Source organism: Oryctolagus cuniculus, chromosome 5 (assembly GCF_964237555.1).
Source record: "Oryctolagus cuniculus chromosome 5, mOryCun1.1, whole genome shotgun sequence".
Classification (NCBI taxonomy): Eukaryota; Metazoa; Chordata; class Mammalia; order Lagomorpha; family Leporidae; genus Oryctolagus; species Oryctolagus cuniculus.
This window is the reverse complement of record NC_091436.1, coordinates 42,477,209-42,504,017: the sequence shown is the minus strand read 5'-3', so window position 1 is coordinate 42,504,017 and position 26,809 is coordinate 42,477,209. Positions and strand designations below refer to the sequence as shown.

Genomic DNA, 26,809 nt, shown 5'->3' with positions numbered 1-26,809 from the left:
ACAAATAACCAACAAATCATCAAAAACTATAACATGTTACCCAATTCTTGGGATTAAGCCAGTGAGACTAAAATCTGCTTAAATATCACAAATGTGAACTCTCAGCCTTTTAAACTACCAAACTGTACCAAATGTTCACCAGTGCCAATTCCATGGCTCAGCTGTACAGCAGAGGCACATTTATCTGGTGGTTGTCAACAAGAGGTTCCACTTCTTTCTTGGATCCAGCTGGCCATACAAGAAGGCAGGAGCTTTATGTTTGACCCTGAGACAGCAGAGAGTAGTATCCAGTCAGAAAGACAATATGGATGCCTCTGTCATCTGGAATCAGTTTTTGATTGACAGTACATCTTCTATGCCAGTAGTAAGTGTTGATCAGAGTAACTGAGCTCTGTATCTCTTAGAATTAGTGATAAGGTGTGAGCAGGACACCATCAACTATAAGAGTGCACACTAAGAGCAGAGTAAAAAGTAAAATGGGTGAAACAAGAATTGAAGTTTTTAAAAAATGTAAGTTGAAAAGATTTGTGTCTACACTTTCTCTTAAGCTTGCGTAAGAGCTGAAAGACAAAGCAGGAAAGGGCTCGCAAGAAGCCAATTTTTTTTTTACAAATGTGTTTGTTTTTCCTCAAAAGTCAGTTGTAAGTGATATCCAGGGAAAGAAGTCTGAAAGAGCCAAATAATAGTCTTAAAGTTTTATTTTTGTTATTGGAATTTTGTTGTTGTTGTTTTCAAAAGGAGAATGGTGAAATAATATTTATCACATTTGTAATAGTCGCATAATCTGTGGGACACAGTCCTTCTTTGACTCATTTCTGAGACAGAAATAAATGTGAAGTGAATCCGGTATTCACTGAATAGCAATAGGTACATTTCGCTACATACATAGGATTGTGTATCTTATAAGAGAACCTTTACTAGCTATATTGAACCCAGATATCAAAATGTTAACTGATTGTAATGTCATACACTACTCCCAGAGATTCTCTAAGTTCCCTCCACAAGCTCCATAACTGCTAAATTTATAACAGAATTTATGCATTAAGGTAACTTTAACATGAATCCTAATTTGTTTATGTAATCATAAAAACAAAAGATAAAATGAAAATTTGGAGCAAAATACCTTCATGTATCTCTTCAAAAATTTTCCTAAAATGATTGAAAGTCTGACAAATAAAAATATTCTCTACACTATACTTATGCCCTGTAATAAGTCAAAATAGACAGAACATAAATTTCCTGTGAGTTTTTAAAGAAAAACATACTGGGCTAAGAGACAACATAATATAACATTTATTTCCTTGTATTACATTATATAGATATATATCCCTTTGTGAACTTTACAAGTGAAATCAATAAAATATGTGGGTACATGAAATACACATTTCTCTAGATCTGAACTCAATTTTTTCATGTTATACTTCAAAAGTATGAAAATATTGCTGAGGAGCATCTGTGTCTTTTCACATATAACTTTTCTTGATTATTTCTAGGAAGGCAGACTAAACATGCAATCCTGACATAATGCAGCATCCCATTTTGATTTCTGGTTAGCTCAGAAAATTTTACCAGCTGAAAAAAAGTCTCCGAAAAGGGCAAAACTTTCTAACCTCAGGCGATTCTTGTGATAGGGAGAAGTGAAACGGTGAACACCAAGAGTAGGAAAAAAAAATGTTCGAATAAATTCCCTGAAGTTCCATGACTACAATGGTATGAGTGCATGGAGGAAGACATAATTTCATTCTTAAAGAATCTCTGTATTCACATTCTTTCTTCTTCTTTAAAACTGATCTTGCAGTTGATACAATCCAGATGAATTTCTGCTTAATAGGAATTTTTGTTCACAAATTGACAAGAAAATATACCCTCAATACATGGGAAAATAAGGAAGGCAAGTATGCTAAAGTACCTTGTTAACAATTCAGTGGATCATTTTAAGGAAAGCAAATCTTTGCTTCTCATAGGAATTAGATTAAGAGTAGAGGCATGAATAGAAAAATTGTGTATAAAGTTTCTTTCTGAGGTTCACCTGCCTCCAATTTATCATTTTGTAGGTAATCACAATAAATGCAATTTGCTGGAATCAAGTTTCCAGGATAGAAATTAAGGGGCTTACATTCTAATAGTTTGTAGACAAGTTAGGTGGTTGATACAAGGATGATCTCATTCATTTTACCCAAGAGCATTTCAATGGTGGGATATTAGTGTTTAAAACTGTTTTTTGGAAGATATGAGCTGAAATATGAGAAAACCATTATAACATTGTGCACATTTTCTATTGCTGTCTTAAGGTACCAAAATTTTAGTGTCTTAATGCAATTTTACTATCTTACAGTTCTGTAGGTCCCATGACCAGCACAGGTTTTACCAGGCTAGGGACAAGACAGCATCAGCAAGGTTCTGTTCTTTTCTGGAAGCTCTAGGGGGGAATTTGTTTCCTTGCCTCATCCAGATTTTAGAGGCTGGTCACATTCTTTGGCTCATAGCCCCTATCTCCATCTTCCCAAGCCAGAAATGGCAGGTTGAGTCCTTTCATGGAGCATTTCTCTTTCTCTTCTGCCTCTTTTAAAGACTAGTGTAATTAAATGGAACAACCTACATAATTCAAGATAATCTCCTTCTTATCAAGGCCAACTGATCATCAACCTTAATTCCATCTGCACGTTTAATTCCCTTTAGCCATATAAAGTAACATATTCACCGGACACAGGGATTAAGATATGGACAAACATTAACTAGAAATGCTCGTTTCTGTGAAGTGGACATTCATGGTGATTTCTTCCATGAGAAGTTGCAGACAGCTTCAGCAATGTCTTCCCAGTCCTTTCATTATTGTGCCTTTTTCCCCCTCTATTTTCAGGTTCAAAAAGGGGAGTTAATCTTTCTCCTAAACACAGTGCAGAACAATATGACTAAATCTTTCATCTCCATCTCATGCATGATTCTGTTGTGCATGATAATCACAAGACAGACTGAAGCCTAGAAATTAAAAGCTGGATGTGATGGTCCTGTGAGTGAATCTTGTGTCCTCACTGATCCCAGCTGGGGTGATGTAATGACACCATGCCTCATAGATTTACTGGATCACATCATCACCAGAAGCAATGGTTCCTTTACTAAACACAGCATTAAAAAACACTGCAATAGAATCATAACAAAGGAAAAGTAAGCCTAATAAAATTATTACCTGTGCTACTATAAAACTTGTCTTTATGGATAGAATTGTCATTAAATTGTATTGTTACTTAAGTCCTGTGGTATCACCACTCCTCTTGTTTTGCATGATTCTGGCATTAAACATTCTGCCTTTCATTTGACTTTCATCTTCTATACATCACTACTCCATGCCAGGCATATGGTATCTACCATATCCCAGGAACTGTGCTACATGCCAAAAGTTAAAATAACAAGGAAGACATACAGATGTGCATGAGATTCATTTGGAAGTTCACAACTTTGTGGGAGAGTTGGTTATAAACAAAAGGCAAATAGATAAATATGTCCTCTGGAAACAGAAGGGGTAAACTGCTCCTGACTCTCGAAGGCCAAGTTGAGGTTTTCCAGCCATAAGGATGGGGAACTTTCCACTGAGAAATGCAGGAACTAAGGCACAAAGAACCTGATGATGTCAAATAACAGAGAGACGTATAGTGTGCTTGAAGCAAAGGTAAATTTAGGAAAGAGGTGATGCTGTAATAGGAAGGAGTCAAGTTCTGAAGGGTCTTCTAAACCATGCTAATATTGACAGTACAGGCACTGTGGAGGTTTAAAGACAACAGACTAACAAGGATAAGACACCAGCTTTCTGTACTACAAGAAAGTATCCTGCCGGCGCCGCGGCTCAATAGGCTAATCCTCCGCCTTGCGGCGCCAGCACACCTGGTTCTAGTCCCGGTCAGGGCGCCGATTCTGTCCCGGTTGCCCCTCTTCCAGGCCAGCTCTCTGCTGTGGCCAGGGAGTGCAGTGGAGGATGGCCCAAGTGCTTGGGCCCTGCACCCCATGGGAGACCAGGAGAAGCACCTGGCTCCTGCCTTTGGATAGGCGCGGTGTGCCGGCTGAGGCGCGCTGGCTGCAGCACGCTGGCCGCGGCGGCCACTGGAGGGTGAACCAACGGCAAATGAAGACCTTTCTCTCTGTCTCTCTCTCTCACTGTCCACTCTGCCTGTCAAAAAAAAAAAAAAGTATCCTAAAAGAAAGGTAGAAAAAAAGCAAGAACAAAAAAAAAGACCCATCTTTTGCAAAAATATATTCAAAAGCAGAGGCTTGAACTATATGAGGCCAAAGAAGGAATTTCAGATTTAGGAGATATGAGAAGATGTAAAATGTTTGATAATTTGACTAAACAGAGTATTGAATGGGTTAAAGACTTTCCAATAAAGGTTTTAGAGTAATTAAATGATCCTCAATCTTTACCTGAGTAATTAAATGAAGTAAATTAAATTTTATCTAAAAGGCAGAGGGAGTGGAGGGGGGCTTGCCATACCTGATTTCTTTCCCACATGCCATCAATAGCCAGGATTGGAATAGGCCAAATCTAGGAGCCAGGAACTCAATCCAGGTCTCCCATGTGGATGGTGGGGACCCAAGTACTTGTGCTACCATTTGCTGCTTTCCAGGGTGCACATTAGCAGGAAGCAGGAAGCAGGAATTGGAAGCCGAGCCTTGAACCCAGGGACTCCAATATAGGATGTAGGCATCCCAAGCGATGTCTTTTTTTATTTGACAGATAGAGATAGAGAGAGAGAGAGAGAGAGAGAGAGAGAGAAAGGTCTTCCTTCCGTTGGTTCACCCCCAAATAGCTGCTACGGCCAGAGCTATGCTGATCCAAAGCCAGGAGTCAGGTGCTTCCTCCTGGTCTCCCACGCGGGTGCAGGTGCCCAAGCACTTGGGCCATCCTCCACTGCACTCCCAGGGCACAGCAGAGAGCTGGACTGGAAGAGGAGCAGCCAGGACTAGAACCTGGTGCCCATATAGGATGCCGGTACCGCAGGCGGAGGATTAGCCAAGTGAGCCGTGGCGCTGGCCCCAAGCAGTGTCTTACCAGTGTGGCAAATGCCCATTTTAATCTATTTTCAAGTGTGCTTTAGATAATTATTTTTATTTTTAATTATTTTAGGGGTTATAATTTCATAATTCTTTCCATTTTCTAGTACTTATACATCATTTATCCCTTACACCTTCCCCAAACAGTGAGAATAACAGGAATTATCATTCTATTTTATAATGAGGCAGATGCCAGTGCATTTCTTAGTATCTCATTGCTGATAAATAAGATAGCCAGGTTTAAAATGTACGTTTCCTGATATCTATTTCAGGCTTTTAAAATTTAATGTCATTTTTAAGAACACTTTTTTTAAGAAAACTTTTATTTGATAAATATGAATTTCAAAAGTACTTTTGGATTATAGCAGTTTTCCCCCCATAACCACCCTCCTACCCGCAAACCATCATATCTCCTACTCCCTCTCCCATCGCATTCTTCATTAAGATTCATTTTCAATTTTCTTTATATACAAAATTTCAACTTAGTATATACTAAGTAAAGATTTCAACAGATTGCACCCACACAGACACACAATGTATAAAGTACAGTTCGATGACTAATTTTACCATTAATTCGCGCAGCACAACACATTAAGAGCAGAGATCCTACATGGGGAGTAAGTGCACAGTGACTCCTGTTGTTGATTTAACAATTGACACTTTTAAGAACACCTTTTAAAAGGTGAGATCTGGAGAGTTTAAGTAACATTTCCCAAGATAGTTGATGCTTAAATGGTTGGGCAGAAAATCAGTCAGATCTTCCTGACTTCAAAGTCAACAGTCATAGCAGCTATTTACTCTACTACATCCTTGCTCACCAGCTAGAGAAGGCTTCCTAGGGAAGCAACCTTGGAATTTTATCCTGAGGAATGTGTGTATGTAGACAATGGATGCTCTTCAAAAGTCCTGGAGTGGGTAGTGATCTGGCTTAGCAGGCAAAGCCACCTCCTACAACAGGAGTATCCCATATGGGTGCTGGTTTGTGTCATGGAGGCTCCATTTCTAATCCAACTCCCTGCCAATGGCCTGGGAAAAGCAACAAAAGATGGTTCATATGTTTGGGAGACCCAGATGAAGCTCCTGGCTCCTGGCTTCAGCCTGTCCCAGTGTTGGCCATTACAGCTATCCAGGGAATGAACTAGGGAATGGAAGATCTCTCTGTCTCTCTCCCTTTCTCTCTCTCTCTCTTTGTAATGCTTTCACAATAAATAAATAAATCTTTTTTTAAAAAAGAGACTTAAAAAGTAGTATTAAGATGCGTAAGTATAGCAAACCATATATATATAAAAATGTTAAATATTTTAGTGTGCACAGGTTAAGAACATAGTTGTCTGCCTGATGTGTTTTAAGCAGTAGTTAAATCATCTGTGAGGTCAGTCAGTGATGAGTGACATAGTTGCTGACTTATAGAAATCACTTGGTATTGTTTCTGCTTGTTAGGGCAGACCTGGGAAGCTGGCCCAGGAACTCAGGATCTCCACAGCTTAAAAAGTTCCAACAGAATTTGCAGCCCCACCCCAAATCTGCTTGATTAAGATTGGTCAGGGTGTAATAAAGCAGAAAGGATTCTTCTTTTCCCCAAATTCTGGCACAGCAGAAAAATAAGCCTGCCATCTCTACTGCTTTTCTTCAGTATTTTTACTCCACAATATTTTTGCTATTGATTTATTTTAATTTTTTAAATCTTAATGATAGGCACAGAGACAAAGAAAGACTGATAAAGAGAGCTCCCATTCACTGATTCACTTCACAGATACCCACACTGACCCAGCAGTAGGCTGTGGCCAGAGCCAAGAGCCAGGAACACAACTCAGGTTTTTCTCATGGGTAGCAGAAACATGGTCACTGAAGCCATCATCTTCTGCCTCCCAGAGCCTGCATTATCAGGAAGTTGGAGCCAGAAGCCAGAGCTGGGCATTGACATGGAATGTAGGCATCTTAACCACAGACTTAACTGCTGGGCTAAACACCTGATCCACTACAGTATTTTAAATCACCTCATGACCCTTGCCCTTTCTCCTAAAATTATCTAACAATAAGGGAAGAGCATATATCCAATGATAGATCACATTTTCCTCTTTCTATATCTTTTCTTTTTAAACTTTAAGGTATATAAATTTCACACACACACACACACACATATATATGTAGATAGATAGATTATATAGATTTAGGAACATAATGATGCTTCCCATCCTACAGGCACACAGGAAGATGCTCACTTTGCTGAGAAAATAAAAGCCAAAATGTGGATTCTCAAAGCTGTTTATCTCTTTAACACTATTTCCTACCTATTTCATTTGGCGTTTATATTTCCAGGATCCTTTTATTTGATTCTCAAATACATCAATTATACAACAAACATTTGTTTTCCTGGAGATTGAGTAAAACAAGGTTCATTCCTTCAGGAACTGTCACATTTTCTTTCATTTTCAACTTATTTGCTTAAGTCTTCCCAGGACTTTCTCTCCCCATTAATGGTATTACATGTCATCTGCTGCCCTTGCAACACCCTCTTAAATTAGAAGTTTCATCATACTACCCAAAGGTCCTTCATTTTGGTGGAATTCCACTGAAAGCAAAATTCAATGGATTACAACAAAAGCCACAGTCATTCAAAACTCAAGGGGAAGTCAGGCTTCTGAGACTGTGAATGCCACTTCAAAAGAGCATAGAAAAGCCCCAAGATTGGGGCAAGATGGGCCAGGGTCATATTTCACAACTTTCAAAGACTACATTCCCAACTCCATCATCTAAAGCATCATTTATGCCTGCTCTATAAAATAATTTAAAGAAGGAAAAATTGCTTTGGCATCTTTCAACTTTTCATCCAAAGTCCTCTCACCCTCCATTTCCCCTCTGTGTCCCTCTCCTTGACCACCTCCTTTTCTCCAAACAACCTCAGAAGCTTTTTCTTAGGCTACTGTTTCCCAGCTTTGAGCTGAGAGATGGAATTTGGCCCATACCCCCAACCTCAGGGAAACTTTAGAGCCTTCAAATCCCCAAGCCTGCTCTAGAATTTAAATGCCTTCTCAAAATAGAAGAGAGTTGGATTTGTAACCTCTCTGTTGCAACCTGGACTTTCTTACCACTTTTCTTGAAACAGCCGTAGGCATTCTCTAGTTATTCATCATTCACTTGTTCCAAAGATGATCTGCTAGAGCATGGCAAGTCAAAATTATTTCCTTGTGACCACAATGTAGCTCCCTGCAATGAGCTAAAGCCACTTGAAGCTGATATGGGAACAGAAGTGACTAACTGGATGAGGGTACCACAATAACAAATGAGGTTTTCAAGGCAAGTTATTGGACACTGAGTTATCTCAGCATGCTTACAAATGATGGAGTAATTCCAAAAGCAGTCTCCTCATGCCTTTCCTTCCCTAACACTCCCTCAAATTGAGTGATGCCCACGAAATCAAAAAAGGGGATAATACATATAAATCTTTTTCATTTAATTTGTTGAGCAAATATTATTGAATTGCTACTGTGTGCAGGGTCTTGCCGATGAGCAAGGCATAGATAGCATGTTTTTTGGAGCAATATATGGAGGATGTGGAACTCATATGCCTCTCCTTACGCATCAAATTTTGCAAATTGATCTAGAAGCCACTGCTAGAAGCTCCTAGTAATATCTGCCTACCCTACTCCAAAATAATTTGGCCTGAGAATTGCATTTTTTTCAAATATTTTAATAGGTGAATCAAAATTAAGGCTGAATTTCTATGAAGAGTAAGTTCAGCATATTTACATTTGTCACTAAATTAACTGTTCTTCCTGATTTTATGAAAAATAGAAACAAGTTCAATATGACCCTGACAAATTGCAAAAAGGTTTAAGAGTATAGTTCAAAATGCAGTAGCTGATATATTGTGATGTATACAGAGATTCAAATAAAACAATAGAACCACATTAGTAGTGAAATAGGGTTGCTGAAAATAATAAGTGATAGCTATAAAAGTGTATGGTATCTTTAGCTAAGATATCACAGAATACCACATTAAATAAGAGATTTGGTAGTTGTTTTTTGCCCCCCACCCCCGGCTGCAACTCCACGTTAGAATTATGTTTTCTTTCCTTAGAACGAAAAAGCTTCAGAGAAAAGAAAATGTGGCCCATGAAAGAAAAAGCAGAGTCAACTAGTACATCAGACTATGAAAGAGAGTAGAATAATATCAAGAGCTTTAGAATCATCAATTACTGCTGACACATCAGCAAACATATCCTGTCCCCTCCTGTCAATACAACTCAGAAGACAGTAGGGGTAAGAGAGGAAGCTCAGCCTAGTCAAACAAGGCTATCAACACCTTTTTGTGTGTCTCAGAAGAACAAAATTCTGAGACAAGTTCTTGGAGCAAATGGAAATGTATCCAAATGGAATCAAATGATAAATATTCTTTCTTTGGAATTCTTTCAGTTCTTCAATTCAACCAGCTGGAATGAATTTTCAAGTAGCATTCTGTTCAGCCTTTTGAAATGAAGGACTTTACTGCTAATTTGAAAGCTATATTTCATCAAAGATGAAGACAATGCTCTTGACTTAGTAATTCCCTATTTTTTTAAAAAAGACATTGGATGGCTATATACCATAAAAATATTCAGAACATGTATTTCAATCATGAGAAAATGAACTGTGAATCTTCATAACTAAAGAGAAATGAGACAATTTAAATATCAATTTTATTCTGAGCTCAACATGAAGACTCACTATAACAGGAATATGAAAAGATAGTTTTTTTTTTTAAATTGACTTTTAGAATAAACCATTAATGTAACTGTGGTGTTTTGATTTTCTGAGGTAATTAATTAGATAAATCAATGAATTTGTCTTCTTCATTGTGTTACTTAAATATGTGTTATTGGAGTAGGGGAAGCATGATTAACTCAGAAGTATTTAGAGCAAGAAAATAAAAATTCACAAGGAAAAAATTCTTTTGAGGATCTATATTTTCAAACCAATTCACATTTACGTCTATAATTCAACTGGTTTAATAGTGATCTATTTATTAACATTGTTACATTTAAATTTTGAATTTAAACAAAATTAGGAAGACTTATCATGAAAAACTTGAAAAGTTTTTAAAAGAGATTAATTACAGCCAAATACTAAATAAATCATTTTCCAGACTTTTAAAATAAAGGTTAGATAGGTATTCTGAATGATAATTTTGAATTTTAGCTAAAATAGTTTTACTTATAGGTAATACAATTTATGTACTTTATATCTGCCACTATGGGAATGATAGGAATTGTCAAAGAAAGTATGTCACTATTTTTAAAATGTGTATTTAAATTGCTGAGAAAAAGGTGATATGAAGTAAATACAGTTGTACTCCATACTCCCAGGTTCCAATCTGCAGGCTCACCCAACTGGAGGATGAAAAACAAATTGCATCTGTATTGAATATGTACAGATTTTTTTGGTTATTCTCTCAACAATAAAGTATAACAACTATTTACCAAGAATTTACCTTAAGTTAAGTATTATAAGTAATCTAGAGTAGATTCAAAGAACCCAGGAAAGAGATGGCCTAGTGGTTGAGATATTGGTTAAGATGCCCACACTGCATATTATAGTGCCTGGGTTCATTTTCTCATTCCTGCTCCTTATTCCAGTTTTCTACCAATGCAGCCCCTGGGAGGCAACAGGCGATGGCTCAAGTAGTTGGGTCCACTCACATGAGAGATCTGGATTGAGTTTGTGGCTCCTAGCATCTGCCCAATCCAGTCCTAGCTGTTGTGTGTATTTGGGTAGTAAACCAGCTGATGGGAGCTCTATCCATCTGTCTCTCTTCTCTCTTCTCTCTCTCTCTCTCTGTACATGGAAGGATGCTTCTAACTTATATGCATATATCACATAAAGAACTCCATGAATTTGGTATTCTCAAGAGTCCTGTACCCAACATGTACCAGTACCCAACATGTACCAAGGGAAAACATATTTGATGTAAAAAATTTTATAGACTCACACGATAGTCTTAGCTTGAGATATGTAATGGTAGTCTAAAGCAGCATGAGGCTCCAGCAAGTGGGGGAGATGGGGTGGAGTGAAGGGGAATGGTAATGTATGTATGTTGCAATAAAAAAATGAACACCTTGGGCTGGTGTTGTGGCGTAGCAGGTGCAGCCACCACCTGCAATGCCAGCATCCCATTTAGGTGCTTGTTCATGTCCTAGCTGTTCGCCACTTCTGATTCAGCTCCCTGATAATGGCTTGAGAAAAGCAACAAAAGATGGACCAACTGCTTGGGTCCTGCTATCCACAAGGGAGACACAAATGAAGTTCCTGGCCTCTGGCTTTTGGCCTGGCCCAGCCTACTCCTAGCCAGTGTGGACATCAGGGGAATGAATCAGCAGATGGAAGATCTCTGTCTGACTCTTTCTCTTTCTCTCTGTAATTCTGACTTTGAAATAAATAAATAGATTTTCAAAAAATGAACACCTTAATTTATTTATAGTAGTCATTAATACTCTGAAAAATTTAGGTCCAAACTGAAGATTTTAAGAACACTTGACAATGCTTTCTCTCTGTCTCTCTCTCTCTCTCTCACTGTCCACTGTGCCTGTCAAAAAAAAAAAAAAAAAAAAAAGTCTTTGAACTACATCACTCTCTAAATTTTGGAAGATAAACAGCAAAATCCTCATTATGTAAGTTCATAACAGTGTATAAAACAATCAAGATATCCTATGCAATGTAATTTTCCTTAAAGGAGAAATAATATTCAATTCATAACCTAATCATGAATTTTATGTCAAAGGAGTGAATAAAATTTGACTAGATTTAATAAAAGAAGTTGACAAACACATTCTTTGACATCAAGTGAAAAATTCAAATAATTATACCTATCCAATATATCAACTGCTGAAGCCCCACAAGTTATTTTGAAACACAGTATGCAAACATGCTTCAATCAAGAAATTTTGAACATGTCAATTAATGTGTCTGATTTGGTTTACAAGGGCTTTGTAATCTGACCTTAATGTGATGGATAGAATTTCAAAGTTACACTGAAAAAAAGACACACTAAAATTATTTCAAAAGACCTTTTAATCAAAAGGCAGTTTATTCAAGATAAATAAATTCCATATTAAATTTAGAATACTTACTGTAATATCCTGCTGTATATTTAGAATATTTTATAGTAAAATACAAGAAACACTTTACTTTTATAATGGGTAGGTGGTAAGTACTGCCAATAGTTAAAGTCTTTGCATACTTTCTCCTCTTTGCACTTCTGTTTTTTTTAAATGCTGATGATTTATAATAGGAAGACATCCTAGTATGCAATATCCAATATCTTTAACAGTTTCTTTTGGACTCCAGCTAGTATTCTTTTTAAATGCAAGCAAGAATTCCAGGCTGGGGTTCAGTGCAGCAGAAACAATGAGTTTGAATGGGGTTAACCTTGGGTGAAAGGGTCATGGAAACTTCTGTTAGGACACAGAACCAAAATTCAAAATTTCAGATTCTGAATCCTCAGTGAATAATGAACTTATTTAAACAACAGATGAAAAACATCTGTAAAAGCTTAACTAAAATAGTTAATTCATTAAGAGAGTATTTGATTTGGCCCAAGAAAATTTATTAGACTTAAAAGCACACTGTTAAAATAATGATTTCAAAAATTGTGATTATTGATATTTATGATGTTTGCCATAAGTTGAAATGATGTATAATTGAATTGTATTCAACTTCAGTGGGTTTTAAAAAATTTGAATTCATATAGTTTTTCTTTCTCTTTTTCTATAATAAATACTTTATAACAAAATATAAGAATATCTGATAATTTCACTAGGGGTTTTAGCAATGAAATGCTGGTAAAATAGTATAATATACATTAGTCCTGTCTTACCCACAGCCTCACTTTCCACAGTTTCATTAATTCAAGGTCAACTCTCGTTGAAAAATAGTAAATTGAACATTCTAGAAATAACCAATTCATACATTTTAAAATGTATATTGTTCTGAGGATTGTGATTAAATACCATGCCATCCCACTCCCTTCTGCCTGGGCTGTGAACCATCCCTTTGTCCTGCTTATCCACACTGTATCTCCGACCTGCCCATTTCTCACTAAGTAGCCACCTCAGTTATCCAATCAGATGTCACTGTATCATAGCACTTGAGTTCGAAAAGCCCTCATTTTATTTAAACAGCCACAAAGCACAAGAGTCTGAGGCTGGTGTTTTATTTTGCAGTGTACTGTTATCATTGCTCAATTTTATTAGTCATTATTGTTCATTTGTTACTATGCTTAATTTATAAATTGAACTTTACCATATGTAGATATATATATGTATGTAGACCTCTGGTTCAGGCATCCATTGGGGGTCTTGATTATATTCATTGTGTATAAAGTGGGGACCACTGTATAAATATTTCTAAATTAAATATATATCACCCCTTTATATACTTCAGGGTGTGGAAATACTGAAAAATAAATAGATTTGTAGCAATTTAAGAGAGATGGAGAGAGACAGAGAGAGAATGAATGAGGTAGCTGCATGGTGCTAACACCAAACATCTATCCCAAAATGTTGTTGTTGGATTCTGTGATGCCCTGGACATTCAGATTTCAAGAGCTAAGTAATTCTATTCGACACTTTGATTTCTGTAAGACTTCTTGTTTTAAAAAGTTAGTCCACACATAGGCAATCTCCATGACTGTTTTTTTGAAAGAAAGCAAGGATGGCATGTCATGTCGTGCTCAGTTGAGCTGTAATGTTGAGGCAAAGGGTACCATGGCTAAGAGCCCTCCTCTTCCTCATCTGTAAGACAAGGGCTAACTAGAACTCACAGACATGATTCTCTTTCTTAGAATTATGCCTGGGACATAAAAGTTTTCATTGAATTTTAGTTATTACTCTTCCTGTTTTTAAAAAGAGACCGCACAAATCATCCTCGCCTTGATTGTTGGAACAGCAAGCTTGAGTTAAGGCAAGGAAGACTGGAAGCTGCATTCCAGGTAGATCAAATACAGGGGCTTGGCAAATGTGCTGGTGGATCCAGGGTGACTAGGCGGAGAAGCAGGAGCTGGGTCTCAGAGGACAAGGCTTTGGAGTGACATGTTGAGACACGTGGGCTTCCCTGCTTTTCTCTCCTCAAATTTATACTTCGTGTTTTACAGGGCCATCTTTTTTCTGAGTTCCCAAGAGAACACAATGCATACAGATTGCATGTCTTAAATTGGCCCTTTTCAATTGGTGGCAAAATGCAATTTCAATCTTAATATATTTTTGAGATCACAGTTTCTGCAACAGAGGGTGCAAGGTAATATTCTGAATTAACACTTAGTAGATTATTTCATAATATACCAAATTATGTTTATTTGAATAATTGATCACAAGCATCTTGAAAGTTAACAGAAAACAGAGGAATTGATTCCTGCATAAACCTGCAGAGGAAATAATGGATGTAACTTTAAATTTCAATTTGAAGAAATTGCCTGCCTATTAAAAAACATCAATTCTTTGACATATTTATTATATTTGTTATAAACACTAGGTTGAAACTATAGCAAGGGGAATAAGTATTTCTGTTTTTTTAAAATAAACAGGTGCTAAAGGGGTAGATGCACTTCTCAAGTCAATTCCATTTGGTTATATAGAGCTGAGAAGGACATTTGGCCTTGACGGCTTTCAGCTCCCTTCTTCACTGCAAGGTCAGGCTGTCCTGTGTTTGTAAGTTCAAAGGCCTTTCAATATTTATCTCCACAACAGCTCATAATTTCGCTCTTTAAAAAGTTGCAATGTAACAATTCACCTTCCTTGTACATTTTCCAAGTGATATCTTAATTTTTAAAAATGTGCTCTCTACATAAAATTCAAGTGCAACTCTGGATCCAGAGATCATCAGATTAACCACCTTTGCACACCGTTTATGCTTTTATAGAAGCTATAACATCATGGGCTTCAAATGGAACTCCATTCCACACCAAATAAGGAGGAAAGACTTAACAATTTTTTATCATTTTAATAGGGATTATTTCTTAATTGGTTTGACTCATAGCATCAGTGACAGTTAACCCTCAGTCTAGAATGTGGGATACATTTTTAGCTTTTCTGAGAAAAATTACAACCTAGTTTGTGTTGGAACGTGGAGCTACTGAAAGCTCAATGGCTCCCCTTAGTGGCACCTTACAAAATATTCACCAAAAAAAGCCCCTTTTATGAAACAATTTTATAAAAATAACCTATGGGCTGATTATTTTTAAACATCAAGAAAATTGCTAACTGACTTTCATAATTTTACTAATTAACAAAAAATTAATTAGACTTATAATTCTAGAGAAATTTTTCTTTTTATTCATAACTCCATTAAATTTAAAAGAGCCGGTGCCGCGGCTCAATAAGGTAATCCTCCACCTTGAGGCGCTGGCACACCGGGTTCTAGTCCTAGTCGGGGTGCCGGATTCTGTCCCAGTTGCCCCTCTTCCAGGCCAGCTCTCTGCTGTGGCCAGGGAAGGCAGTGGAGGATGGCCCAAGTTCTTGGGCCCTGCACCCCATGGGAGACCAGGAGAAGCACCTGGCTCCTGCCTTCAGATCAGCACGGTGTGCCGGACGCAGCACGCTGGATGCGGCCGCCATTGGAGGGTGAACGAATGGCAAAGGAAGACCTTTCTCTCTCTCTCTCTCTCTCTCTCTCTCTCTCTCACTGTCCACTCTGCCTGTCAAAACAAAAAATAAAATAAAATAAAATAAATTTAAAAGAGTATAGAGGGTCTGGCACTGTGGCGTGGCAGCTAAAGCCACTGCCTGCAGTGCCGGCATCCCATATGGGCACCTGTTCAAGTCCCAGCTGCTCCACTTCTGATCCATCTCTCTGCTATGGCCTGGGAAGGCAGTGGAGGATGGCCCAAGTCCTTGGGCCCCTGTACCTGTGTGAGAGACCTGGAGGAAGCTCCTGGCTTCCGGCTTCGGATCAGCCCAGCTCTGGTTGTTGTGGCCAATTGGGGAGTAAACCAGTGGATGCAAAACCTCTCTCTCTCTCTCTCTCTCTCTCTCTCTCTCTCTCTGCTTCTCCTTCTCTCTCTGTACAAGTCTGGCTCTCAAATAAATAAATAAATCTTTTAAAACAAAAAGAGTATTAAACATCTATGGTTCTATTTTCACTTGGTACTGCTTTCCCAGGCCATAGCAGAGAGCTAAATCAGAAGTGGAGCCGCTGGGACTCAAACCAGCACTCATCTGGGATGCTGGTGCCACAGGTGGAGGCTTAGCCTTTTTGGCACAGCGCCAGCCCCTTGAACAGGTTTTAAAAAGGCAACTTGCAATGAATTTTCATTTAATACCTGGGTATCAATTTAAAATATACCTAATTAGAAAACTTATCCTAAAAATTAGTAGTTATATGTTAAAAAATATATGTCCATGGGGCCAGCGCAGTGGCTCACTTGGCTAATCCTCTGCCTGTGGCGCCAGCATCCCATATGGGCTCCAGGGTTTAGTCCCAGTTGCCCCTCTTCCAGTCCAGCTCTCTGCTGAGAGCAGTGGAGGATGGCCCAAGTTCTTGCACCCTTACACCCATATAGGAGACCAGGAAGAAGCACCTTGCTCCTGGCTTTTGATCAGCGCAGCACTGGCTGTAGAAGCCATTTGGGGAGTGAACCAACAGAAGGAAGACCTTTCTCTCTGTCTCTCTCTCCCTCACTGTCTATAACTATACCTCTCTAATGAAAAAAAAAAATAAAAAAATATGTCCACTAGGAAAAAAATGAAAGAAATTAAATAAGTAATGTGTTTTGAAATAAATTTTGAAAGTATATATTTAAGGAAACTATGTATTCTATTGTACTACAGCTGTAGATGTGGTTCTTAAATGTCAAAATAAACTGGTTATTAACTTCAGGTTCGTGGGCCCTCATAAAAACTGCTAAAACATAATCTCTAGGAATAAGACACAAGCATCTGCATTTTTTTAAAGGCATCTGTGTCTGGAACTTGACCTTCAGTTGCTAGGATGTGCTTAATATGTATATGAAAATATAGTTGGATTCATAGAACATCATTTTAGAATCTCAAAAATGCCAATTACCTATGTAATTATAATAGTTTGCAACAAAACCTTAGACAATATGTGCTCATTCAAAAATCAAGCCTCAAATAGAAATACCAGCCATTAACTATATTCCCTCTATGGATTCATATTACTTATAGCAATTTTCTGAAATAGAAAATATGGTCACATGTCAGAATATCCTATTGGCCTTTTCTAAACCAGTCCTAGGAACATCAAAACCTTGCCCTGCTTTCAGATTGTGATACTTGCCCTTCTTCAGTCTTTGGTACCACTGATCCTCAGGAAAAACTCCTAACATGGCAACTGAGTCTTGTTACATCTTTCCAACTTCTCTGGGTAATATCCTATATATAGACTCTGATCAAACCAGGGAAGTCTATGTTCAGGGCCCCAGGTGCACCATGTCCTTGCATGCCGTCATGCCATTGGCATATTGTTCACTGCCTGGCATGCCCTTCTTTCTTCATCAGCCTGGCACGCACTGTCATTCTTTTAGTCTCAGATCAAACATCATCACACATAGGAAGTTTGATCCATCTCTGTTCAAAAAGTTCGATGCTTTCGCGGCTGTGCTGCCAGTAGTATCTTGTTCATGCCTCCGTTTTAGTATTAGCATGTGACTATAATTATATCTCATCTCACACTTTTGGCATGAAATAAGGGCTCAATCCATGTTTGTGTAATGAGTTAAGAACATTCGGTTTCATTTGTCCCGTGATTAACACATGTTAGGTACTGTGCTCAGTGCTCTACAAGCATTTCATCCAATCCTTAGAAAGTTTCACAAGTAGCAATGATTATTAATATTTTAAAATATCAGACAGCTAATCCTGAGAAATATTAACAGCTTGCCAAAGGTCATGAAACTAGGTGGTGGCAGACATAGAATCTGAACGCAGAGTTTCCCTGACCCTAAACACAATGTTCTTAAATGTAACAGCGTGGTGCTTCTTTGCAAGGCTTGTGTTGTGGGGAGCAATCCGGACTGGACTAAGTTACTGAAATTAAGACTTATTCTATGCATCTGCTCTCCCACAATATGGCGCTGGGAGAGAAGTAAACAGCTTCCGCACAGCTGCCTCCAGTTCAGCTAATAGACTGTAGGACTTGCTCCTGATTGGAGAGCGGCGTACTCGGCGTGTGGGCAGCCGAGTTGGGATTGGCGGAGGAGGACTATAAAGGAGGAGAGAGACGGCATGTACCAGGAACATCTATGGGGAACATCTAAGGGAACCCGTGCAGCCCCCGAGAAAACCGGCCGGCGGTGTGCCGCTCCCCTGCGGAAGTGGGGAATGCGGCCAGGGGGAACTGCCCTTCCACGGAGGTGGAAGGGATAGTAGCCAACCCGGGAAGAACCAGCAGCAAACCCGGGGAGGGCCGAGCAGACGAAAGAACAGCGCAGGGTCCTGTGTTGCTCCTCCACGAAGAGGGGGAGCGACATAATGGTGCCGTGACTCGGATATGAAGCCTAGGCAGGACTTAGTGTCGTTCCTCCATGAAGAGGGGGAGCGACATAATGGTGCCGTGACTCGGATAGGAAACCTAACTCGGATAGGAAACCTAGCTCGGATAGGAAACGTGACTCGGATAGGAAACCTAGCTCGGATAGGAAACCTAGGACGGATATGAAACTTAGGAGGGAAGAAACGGGAAGAACTGGGAAAATATCGGAGAGAGAAACTAGCAAACAGCCTAGGGAAAATATCGGAGAGAGAGACTAGCAAACAGCCTAGGGAAAAGCCGGACGAAAGAGGTGCCGGAGGAAGCTGTGGAAAGCCTAGGCATAGACTCGGATACGGACTACGGGGGGAAGCTGGGAGAAATCTCTAAGGTCGAAAGCGAAAGTGAAAGCTAGAACAAACAGACTCGGATGCGGACTGTGGGGAGAGGCCAGGAGAAATGAGGGAGGAATATTGTTGGAGGAAAGCTTGGGGAAACATACCGGGTAGAGAAAAGTGTTAGGGAAATTGAAGCCGTGGGGGGCAGGCCAAGGCGGACACGAAAGCCACTTTGGGATTCTCAAGTTAGCCCGGGAATAGGGGGCGAAAAGTTGAAACCAGAAGCTGAGACGTAAGCCAGATTGGGATCCGTCTGATTAGCCCGGGGAGCAAAGGACGGGAAGCCAAACCGTGGGGCGGAGACGTATGCTGGGTTGAATTCGCCAGGCTAGCCCGGGAAACTTAGATTGAATGCTAGTGGTGGACACGTAAGCTACGCTGTGTTACTCGCGGAAGCCGCCGCGTGCAGAGAGAGCACGGGGCGTGAATAGATAGGGAACGGGGCTGGCGTAGGCCGTGGTTCAGACGCGAAAGGGTTAAGCGTGGAGACCGCGGAGCGCGCAAAGCCGAGCCGCGCAAAGCCGGGAAGCTGCGCAGATGAGAGAGACGCGCGGGCTGAAGCGGCGCAGAGCCGGGAACCCGCCGGCGGGGCGAGGTGCCGGAAAGCCGCGGGGATAAGAGAAATAGAAATTTAGAAGTAAAGTGAGAGAAATAGGAACGTTGGCAGACAGAAGTAAAATGGGAGAAATAGGAATGCCCGGAGATAGAGAAATAGAGAAAAATAAGGCCTCCCCTCAACATGGCAATTAGAAGGCTTGGATTCGGTCTGCCCGATTAGTGAGGCGATGAGCACCTGGGCGGCTAGCAGCTTATGCGCCGCAGGTCACCGAAGACAGGCACGAATTAACATCAGTAAGGCTTCCCCACAATACCGCAATTAGAAGGCTTGGATTCGGTCTGCCTGATTAAGGCGGTAAGCGCCAGCAAGCAGCTCGACCAGAGTATGAGCTGCAGGTCACCGAAGATAGGCACGAACCAACACTAATAAGTCTCCCCCACAATAAGGCAATGAGAAGGCTTGGATTCGGTTTGCCTGATAGAGCTTGTAAGCCCCTGCAGGCAGAGCAGAGCATGCGCCGCAGGTCACCGAACACAGGCACGCATCAGCGCCTAAAAACCTCCTCACAACATGGCGAAGAGAGGACCCGGATTCGGTTTGCCTGATTGTAAGAACCTGTGGCAACTCTAGCAAGTAGAGCAGAGTGTGTGCTGCGGGACACCGAAGACAGGCGCGTATCAACGCCAAAAATAAAAAGAAAGGGGGATCTGTGGGGAGCAATCCGGACTGGACTAAGTTACTGAAATTAAGACTTATTCTATGCATCTGCTCTCCCACAATATGGCGCTGGGAGAGAAGTAAACAGCTTCTACACAGCTGCCTCCAGTTCAGCTAATAGACTGTAGGACTTGCTCCTGATTGGAGAGCGGCGTACTCGGCGTGTGGGCAGCCGAGTTGGGATTGGCGGAGGAGGACTATAAAGGAGGAGAGAGACGGCATGTACCAGGAACATCTATGGGGAACATCTAAGGGAACCCGTGCAGCCCCCGAGAAAGCCGGCCGGCGGTGTGCCGCTCCCCTGCGGAAGTGGGGAATGCGGCCAGGGGGAACTGCCCTTCCACGGAGGTGGAAGGGATAGTAGCCAACCCGGGAAGAACCAGCAGCAAACCCAGGGAGGGCCGAGCAGACGAAAGAACAGCGCAGGGTCCTGTGTTGCTCCTCCACGAAGAGGGGGAGCGACATTGTGTGTTAGCCATTTTCTGCTGCTATAAAAGAATACCACGAACTGAGTAAATTATACAATGGCTTATTTGGCTTATGGTTCTGGAGGCTGGAAGTCTAAGAGTCTGGAGTCAGCATCTGGTAAGGGCCTCTGTGCTGCATCATGACATGGCAGGTCAAGCAAGCATGAAAAACAGAAAAACGAAATCAGGCTGCACCTATCCGTTTTATGGGGAACCCATTCTTCTAATAACTAACCCATTCCCTTGGTAATGGCAATAATCTCTTCCCAGGGGCAGAGCTCTCATGACCCAGTTACCTCCTGAAGGTCACACATCTTAATACTGTTACAACATCAATTACATTTCAACACCAGCTTTGGAGGGAACACTCAAAACAAAGCAGGCTCAGATTTTACTTGATTGTTAATGGCATTTTCTCTTTGATGGTTTCCACTCAAACATTACCCTCATTGCTGGACCTTCGAAGGAAGATGACAATTTTTTAATCATTGGAATGCTCTACAACCCAGATAAGGCACACATGTGCCTATGGGTGTACACAGGTACTCACACACACTCAGTGAATGGCAAAACACACATATATGTGAGATAGTTATATAAAAAAGCTTATTTTGCAAAATTGCCCCAAAATGTAAAAATTGCTATTAACCACATCAATGAAAAGTCACCAGAATAGAAAAAGAAGTCTCCTTTAATGAAAACCTTACAAAATTCTCCCAAATTGCATGTGATTTTTAATGGACTACAGCCACTTTCTGCATTTCTATTTCATTTCTTGGACAAGAGGAAAATATATTATTTATGCAGAAGCATAGTTAGGGTTTCCAACCACTAACACATGGCCTGTAAAAAATAATAATCCATTTTTCTATTGTGCAATAGTCCTGTGTTGGGCAGCAACAATGAACAATGTGCTAGTTTCCTGTTACTTTACCAGAGCCTCCTCTTTCACTCACTGCCCAGACTAAATAGTTACTCCTTGGATAATAAAGCTATAATACTGAGTTTCAAGCTACTTCCAAAATTGTTCCTGCCTGTCTTAAAAAATAATCATATCAGTTTGCTAATAAGCAGAAATACACTGCAAGTTGAGGATGTTGTCACAAGTGGCTAAAAATTATATAAATCAATCTGTGACCAAGGAAGAAACAATATATTTCTTATGTTTCTAAAACATTATGGTTGGGATCACAGCTGTAAGATGTTGGACCATGATCAAGAGAACAATGTCAAACACTAAACTTCTGGATGATTTCCATAAAAATAACATTTTGTTTGGGGTCAGTAGTTTTTATGGAACTTTGGAATGATTTGTGCTGACAATTTTTTTGGAGTTGAACTTGAACACCTCCAAAATGCTCCTTAAAATGGAAATATTATGTAATCTAACCTTTACAGCCATCTTTTTCTGAAATTCAAGCACAGGCCATGAGATCCAGTGTTTCTCTCTTTCAGTTTGTACAGCTTTATGAAATTTAGATCATACTAGATATTCAGGAAGGTGAATTTATTCTTCAATTTTCTTTGCTTAGTGACTACATTCAAGTCAGCATTTCAAAGGTATAGTCATTAAATACAGCATCAACAAAGGGCCCTGGATTCCCTCCGCAGAAATCTCACCGGCCCAGCAACATTGTTTTAAGTGGAAAAAAAAAGGAATTGCAAAGTCAGTGTTTAAGTAGCTCATTATAGTCTTAAGAGTTGACTCTGTTTGCCATTCATCTCTAAATATCCTCCAAAACCTGATGGACATTTTGCTTCACCTTGGTCTGAATTCTCATTTTTGTTAACTGTGTTTTTCGAGTACAGAAACTTGGAGGTGTGTTATGTTGAATCCAACAAAGTAAGTTTTCATAAAGTAAATGAAAGAGTTTGTAAATAAAGTCTCATGACAAAGCTGGTTGTGGCATAAAATCATTAAGCCAAGAAGACTGTGTTGGCCTACTATACAAATGCAGTATTAATAATATTGCTCCCTAGGATTCTGTAACTAGAGCTCAAGAAAAGAAAAAGCCAAACCACCAAATTTAATATTTGCAGCCTGTTTCAAAATGTGAAAATATTTTGGTTCTCTCATGCAAATAATTTCCCCAAAATGCTTTTGTCCCAAGTGACTTATTATAGAGACTAATTTCAAATTTTGTATGGCTCAGTGTGTAGGGATGTGAATTCAAAATTTGTTCTACATTGAGGAATAGCTGGTCTTTAGTTTTCATAATTTTCATTTAAGTAATTTCTCATTGTATATATGTGCTAATTGATGTTACAAGCCCTCAGGAATTTCTTAGTACTGTAAAGTATTGTAAAGTGTTTCCATGATAATAAAACATCTCCTTACTTTACTCTTTAAAAATACATAAAAACATTCATCCAATTTGGTGTCAGGCTCAGGTGCTTTGATCATATTACTGTCTCCTGAAATTCTCAGTGGTTCTCCAGTTTCAACAGAATAAAATTCAGTTCATCACCTGGTTCTATATTAACTATAGTATTCCTTCTCCCATCAAAATTTGTAGTCATGTTTATTCACTTCTAAAAGGGAATAGTGTCAGTTTGATTTAAGCCCATGATTCAAGAGCCTCCATGGAATCCAATAAATACTTAGTTATTTGATCACTAAAAACACAAATTCTTTACCCTTATGGCTTATAACACATATTTATTGATAAGTGATAGTCACCATCACCCATCAGATAAATTGCAATGTAAATGAATTTCAAATTATAAATATTTGTTACTTATTCTAGTCTTCAACTAGAATTATTCTTTTCATGTTCATTATGCAAATCAATTATCTTCTCTTAGATGACATGCAACTATCTCAACAGATTGCAAGTATATAGCTCCTTCTGGAAAAATCTGACTTGAAAATGATGCTTTAAATAAGAATCAGATAAAATATACATATCAATAAATGCTTAAATAGCAAGACAACTTTCTATGTTCAAAAGTTTCTATTAAATATGTATAAATATCTGTAAACTAAATTTCAAATCAACAAGGTAGAACTCTCTAAAGTTCAAACTGTCATGAATTGTTTGGTTTGTTATATTTTATAGTTTTCATATTTATGTGGTTTAGAATATAGCCTAGACTGAACAGAGTCGTTGAATGAATGATTTATATAGTATATGTTTAGCATCCACAAATATGCTATGCAAACTAAGAAAAATTTAAGTCTTTTCTTAAAAAAAAAAAAAAACTTAGGTTAGAACATGACTTAATGTAGTTTTTAAAGGAGTATTTTTTTTATTTCAGGAAAAAAAGGAAGAGAGAGGAAAAGAAAAAAGCTTAATAAAGAAGAAAATAAGGAAGCAATACCTGACAATAAAAGTCTGGAATCCAGCAGAGAAACTCCAGAACAGCGAGAACACAAAGACAAACAGCAGCAGAAGAAGCGAAAAGTCCAAGACAAACAACAGAAATCGGTATCAGTCAGCACTGTGCACTAAAGGGTCCCATGAGATTGCTATAGACTCATGATGCTGCTATCTCAAACAGATGCCCAGGACAGGTGTTCTAGCCATTAGGACCACAAACGGACAACATATCAGTTACTGCTCTGTCTAAACAACATTCCAGATAGTTGCTATATTCTTCCTTACAAGCATAGTAAACAACAAAGAGCAAAAGTTCAAAGAAGGGATACTTTCCAATGGTTATCTTCTGTGCTTCTGCGCATTTTTAAAAGACAAGAATTTTGTGTATAATGATCAATAGGCTGTAAGATGTAACAACGTAATGACATCTGGAGAAGAAACATCTTGTTCCTATAAAAATATTTGTTCAATCTATTATCTTAAGAAGCAAAAGATAATTCTGCAAATTCAAAGATGCAGTATCCCTTCAAAACAAATAGGAGATCAGGGGAGAGAAACATCATTGAAGAGACCGTGTTGTTTTGATCCAGGAGGTCTAGATCTCTTAGGGCACTCCTGGCATTTGGAATCACAGGATTCAAACATCACAGAAACAACGGTTTTAAGATTAGTTCTATTGTCCTCATCCTGTACTTCTGCAAGAAACATGAGAGTGTATGCCACAGTTAAATATACTGTATGAGATTGGAGAAGGCAAAATGTGGAAGAAATCATAGAGTTGGAGATTACTTTTGTGCTTTTCAAAACAGTGAAGGGTCGGGACCACCTGGAACAGGTCTCCAATCTATGTCAGCACTATAACATTCAGCCTCTGATACCCCTTGAATTATATAAGTCTGTAAACATGTGCCTGTAACTTACTTCCAAAAGCAAAATCATACTTATTAGAAGAAAATTCTGATTTCATAGAAAACAAAAAATAGAGCAAGGGGAGTATAATACGTTTGCCAAGTTTTGTGTTTTCTTTTTCTCTCAATGGGGGAAAACAATTTTATGACCTGCTCCATGGTCCACCTGGAACTAAAAGGGATACTACTTTCTAACAAGGTGTATCTAGTAGGGGAGAAAGCCACCACAATAAATATATTTGTTAATAGTTTTTAAAGTTCTGTTCACTTTGTTTTATTGCTTGCTCTATTGGGAAATTGTTACTCTTAGACACTCATGAATCAAGAAAAAGAATTCTGCTAAACCAGAGAACCTATGTCCTATGTCTATGTAATTAAGAACATATGAACATTTCTCTGTGTTTTGAATTCACCTTTATCTGAACAGATGGAGATATATTTAGAAGGTATTAGGAGACAGTGATTCAAACTTTATTTTATTATACAAGATTCTAGTTATAGATGCATGGGCCTGCCTAAATGGTTTCATTGCTCCCCCCTCATAGCTTAGAAACTAGCATCTTTTCTTGTATGTTGGTTCCTCCTATATCTTCAACACTTAGCCTTTTCTTCTCCATATTTTCTCAGTCTGTGGATCTCTTTTGGGGATTGAAGTCACCCTAGCTGAAGCCCTACCTGTGTTTCACAGAGGACACAGCCAGTCCAGTACAGAAGGAGGCATCCCTGAATGTGCAGTGTGCGATCTCGTGACCCACCATAACCTTCCTGTTGCAATGGAAGGATACACAGCTGCTCTGTCCACCAGGCCTCCTAGTCCTGTCAAGATCACTGCTTGCTGAAGAACTTGCAATGAATCCGACTTCTCACTGCCTGGCTCTGGGCACTCTCTCTGCCAACTGTACTGTTCATGTGGACTGCTTGGCTTAATTGGGTTTCCATCTCTCTTTTCCTCTCCCAAGATATAAAAATTTATCATGATGTATTTGTGTTTCTTACTCTAGTGTTTCTTTACTTGTCCACATGGGATGAACATTTCAACTACAACTATTCCCAAAATATAAAATAATGCTATCTTCAACTAAAACATATGCTACCAAGGAGAAACCAATCTTATCCAACAGAATTATGTGAAGCAGAAGTAAGGTCCCATGGTTTAGAACTTTCAAATGATTCCACACTCCATCTTTGTCCTCAGTGTTATCTAATCAAGTATAAATAACAAAATTATGTTTGCATATCTTTCTAACATTTTCTTTATTCCTTCAACAAGCACTTACCAGGAAGTTCTACACCTGCATGTACAATGCTGGAAATGAGATAAACAAACAAGGACAGGGTGGGCATTGTGGCACAGTGAGTTAAGCTGCTGCTTGGGATGCCCTGTCTCCGGATTAGAGCTGGGGCAACTCCACTTGTGAACCACCTTCCTGCTCATGCCTCTTATGAGGCATCAGATGATGGGTCAGTGTTTGACACCCTGCCACTCAGATGGAGTTCTGGACGCTTGCTTTCAGACTAGTCCAGCTCTGGCTGTTGCCAGCATTTGAGGAGTGAACCAGTAGATGGAAGATTCTCTCTCTCTCTCTCTCTCTCTCTTCTCTCTTCTCTCTTCTCTCTTTCTCTTTAACTGAATCAACTTGCATACTGTTGTCTATCTATAGTTTTTAGAATCCCTTCCTAATTCTTTCTGAACAGCCATCACCCGCACTTTCTCCACTCCTCCCTGATCTTCTTACAAGAGTGCATCTGACAAGGAAATGTGGCCAATTTGTTTTCTCTCTTTCTCCCTCTCTCTATCTCTTTTTTTTCTCTCTATCTGTGTGTGTGTGTGTTTTAAGTAGATGAAAATAAACATTTTTTAAAAAACAGGGACACAACAATGGTGACAATTAACTCTGTCTTCCCATATGGTCCTCCACACAATGGCAAAAGATTACAA

At 39.2% G+C, this 26,809-nt stretch overlaps 1 protein-coding gene across 2 annotated transcripts in view; it reads left to right on the top strand.

Annotated features, from left to right (window-relative positions):
• The window catches only part of RSPO3 (R-spondin 3), an 89,497-nt gene extending 63,645 nt beyond the window's left edge, over positions 1-25,852 (top strand). Inside the window, exons 5-6 of one of the 2 annotated variants that reach the window (XM_051854359.2) lie at positions 23,901-24,070; positions 25,498-25,852. In XM_051854359.2, coding sequence (XP_051710319.1) covers positions 23,901-24,070; positions 25,498-25,533 — 206 coding nt within the window. In that variant the 3' untranslated portion in view covers positions 25,534-25,852. Of the gene's footprint in view, positions 1-23,900; positions 25,124-25,497 lie in introns of those variants that run through there. The other variant, XM_002714805.5, reaches the window with a different exon arrangement.
• Positions 25,853-26,809: the final 957 nt, after the last annotated feature.